Genomic DNA, 2,923 nt, shown 5'->3' with positions numbered 1-2,923 from the left:
CATACATTAAATATAAATATTATGTTCTTTCCAAAGCTTCAAACTCAATTCATATTTTGTATAGATTAGTTCCTTTTTGTTTGACGAAATAAACAATTGGTATACTTGTCCTTTACTAATAACGTTAATGATTTGGAATTCGAATCTTAGCTGGACATAATTATTGAATTGGTTAACCACCAGAAAGCATGAATAACTTTTTGTATATACAAAGGGGTGGTGGGAACAAGAAAAAAACTTTGACATGTTTTGTATAAAAATATAAGAAAGAGAAAAGGATGAACAGTGCAAAGAGGGTTCCTTGCTTTCAAAGCATTAGACTATAGAAAAAGAAGACGCTATACAAATGAATAAACCAAATAACATAGTATACAAAATGAAAAAAGAATACGGCACAAGTTTGAAGGTCAAATTGAAGCTTCAAATGCCAAGTGGTGGCTGTGAATTGCTGACTGATACATAATTCTGATCACTTTCTTCACCACAAGCAAACTACTCTAGACTTGTAATCTATGTTGTTCTAGTATTTGTTGAATAAGATGCAAGGTATGATGAAAAGTATGCGGATGATCTTCCACTACTTTGCAAACCATGCAACAAAGAAGATTGGAAGGTCTCATGGCCCAGTGGTACTGGTCTGTCAGGTAATTGGGGTATGTCAATGTCACCCTCTAACATCTTAAGGGCCTCAGCAATAGTAGGCCTTAAAGCCACCATTGCATGAGCACACAGAATTCCCACAAGAACAAACCTTTCCATGATCTTCTCTGGCCCCTCTTCTCTTATTGACTGATCAAAAATGTCCTGTGTGTTCCCTGATTTTGCCAGTGTCCATGCCCAATCCGTGATTAAGACAACCGATGAATTCATGGTATCAAGCACTTTTCTTCCACTCATCATCTCAAGAATCACAATGCCAAAACTGTACACATCACTCTTCTCTGTTAGTTGCCCATAAAGAGCATACTCTGGTGCCAAATAACCATATGTGCCAGCAACCCTTGTAGTGAGATGAGACTGGCCATCATTCCCTTGCTTGGCCAACCCGAAATCTGAAACTTTGGCTTTCATTTTTGAATCCAAAAGTATGTTGGTAGCCTTTATGTCACGGTGATAAATTGGGGGTTTGATCTCATAATGCAAATAAGCAAGCCCCTTAGCCACATCAAGGATTATGTTCTTCCTTTGTGGCCATGTTAGCCTATTAGCCCCAGCAACTGACAATTGGTAACTCAGGCTTCCATTAGTCATGAAATCATAAACCAGAAACCTCCTCTTACCTTTCAAACTATCACTAGAAATGCAACAACCCCGAAGAGCAAGAAGATTCCTGTGCTTTATTTTGCTTATGATCTCCACTTCATAGCAGAAATCTTCATCCCCTTTCGTCTCCAAATCAAAAATTTCCTTCACCGCAACCACAGTGCCGTCTGAAAGAGTCCCTTTGTACACAACCCCATCACCACCTTGACCAAGCATATTCCTCTGAGAAAATTTATTAGTCGCTCGCTCAAGCTCCGATATGTGAAACCATTTGGCACCAGTATTAGGCAAAACACTGTTCCTCACACCGTTTTCAACCGACCTGTGATACCTATCTTCCTTCCTTCTCTTATCCCACTTCCTGTATATCACAATCAACACAAACCCCAGCACAACACCAGTAACAGCACCCACCAACCCAAAAACAATTTTCAGCACTTCTTTTTTATTCGATGACCCTTTTACAGACAGCGGCATGCCTAGTACGCAACCAGCTGTGCCCAAATTTGTTGGACCAAACTGGTTAACTATAGCTGAGGCATACAAAACTGTGAAGTAAAAGCACTTTGTGGCATTTGGGTCCAAACTATTGAGTTGGGAAGTCACTTTGAGGCCAGCATCAGTACAAATGCTGCAACGAGTTTGATCACTCAGGTCCCCATTACAAGAAGTGTCTAAAGGGCTAATCATGCCCACTTTTTGCTTCCAATCATCGATAGTTATAATTCCTGCGCAAGTTGAAGTGTTAGTAACAAACTCGGAAGCTCTAGGAAAACAATGAGGGACCAAAGAGGAGTTAATTGACAAGGCTGAGAGTTTGGTCTGGAAATTGGATAAGCAAAGGGAGGAAGTGTTTTCATCCGGAAGTTGAAACAAGGAAGTGTCTTTGAGGTGTTGGGACATCCCCAGGCCAATTACACTGAGCAGAGCTTGGCAACAGTGCTCCTTATCAACAGGGTCTCTGCAGGATGAAGTATCCCATGGAAAGGTCTCAACATAGCTGAGATCCATGGGACATGTGGTAGATGCAGCACCAGCTATAGAAACAGTGAAGATGAAAATTAGGAGAGAAAGGAGAACTCCTTGCTTATCCATTTTCAGGTGCAGACACAAACTTGAAACATTTGATTTTGTGACCATTGGACTTTTATAATTGCAAGTTTTACTAGTCAACCCTGGCTTGCGGTGGTCCAAAAGCACGTTTAGAATAGATGCATAGTAAAACTAAAATAAAAGATTGATTTTGAAGTCATTTTCAAAGTTCAGAAACAAACAGGGTTTGGTGTGTTTTTTTATGCTGACGGAGGTCAAATTGTTACTACCATTTTGAACTCACAAGTTTTTGGTTTTGGTTTCTGGACAAAGACATCTGCGGTTTCTTTCTTGTTTCCTTAGTCCCATAAGCAAGCTTTTTTAAATTATTATATATTAAGATATTTTTTTAATGTTAATTATAATATATTAAGATGTTAAATAAATAAAAAATGACAGCTGTGTTTATATTACTAAAAATTAAATTCCATAACTCGATACAAAATAGTCAACACATAAGTTCAACGACATCTAACCACACGAAAAAGATTGTTGTCATCCAGGGGGCGGCGGCATCCCAAACAAAATTATATCCATATACATATACTAAAAGTTATTTACATTTTTA

General features: G+C 38.7%; 1 protein-coding gene across 1 annotated transcript; it reads right to left on the bottom strand.

Annotated features, from left to right (window-relative positions):
- Positions 1-220: 220 nt before the first annotated feature.
- Positions 221-2,431, bottom strand: LOC137813511 (putative receptor-like protein kinase At1g11050). Its single transcript, XM_068615822.2, has one exon. The coding sequence runs from the start codon at positions 2,401-2,403 to the stop codon at positions 511-513; it is 1,893 nt and encodes a 630-aa protein (XP_068471923.1). The 5' UTR covers positions 2,404-2,431; the 3' UTR covers positions 221-510.
- Between the last annotated feature and the right edge of the window lie 492 nt (positions 2,432-2,923).

Source organism: Phaseolus vulgaris, chromosome 1 (genome assembly GCF_051622355.1).
Source record: "Phaseolus vulgaris cultivar YP4 chromosome 1, ASM5162235v1, whole genome shotgun sequence".
Taxonomy (NCBI): Eukaryota; Viridiplantae; Streptophyta; class Magnoliopsida; order Fabales; family Fabaceae; genus Phaseolus; species Phaseolus vulgaris.
This window is presented reverse-complemented; position numbering and strand designations above follow the sequence as displayed.

Coding starts and splice junctions, on each gene's coding strand:
- LOC137813511 (XM_068615822.2), bottom strand. CDS start 2,403: ATGGTCACAAAATCAAATGTTTCAAGTTTGTGTCTGCACCTGAAAATG.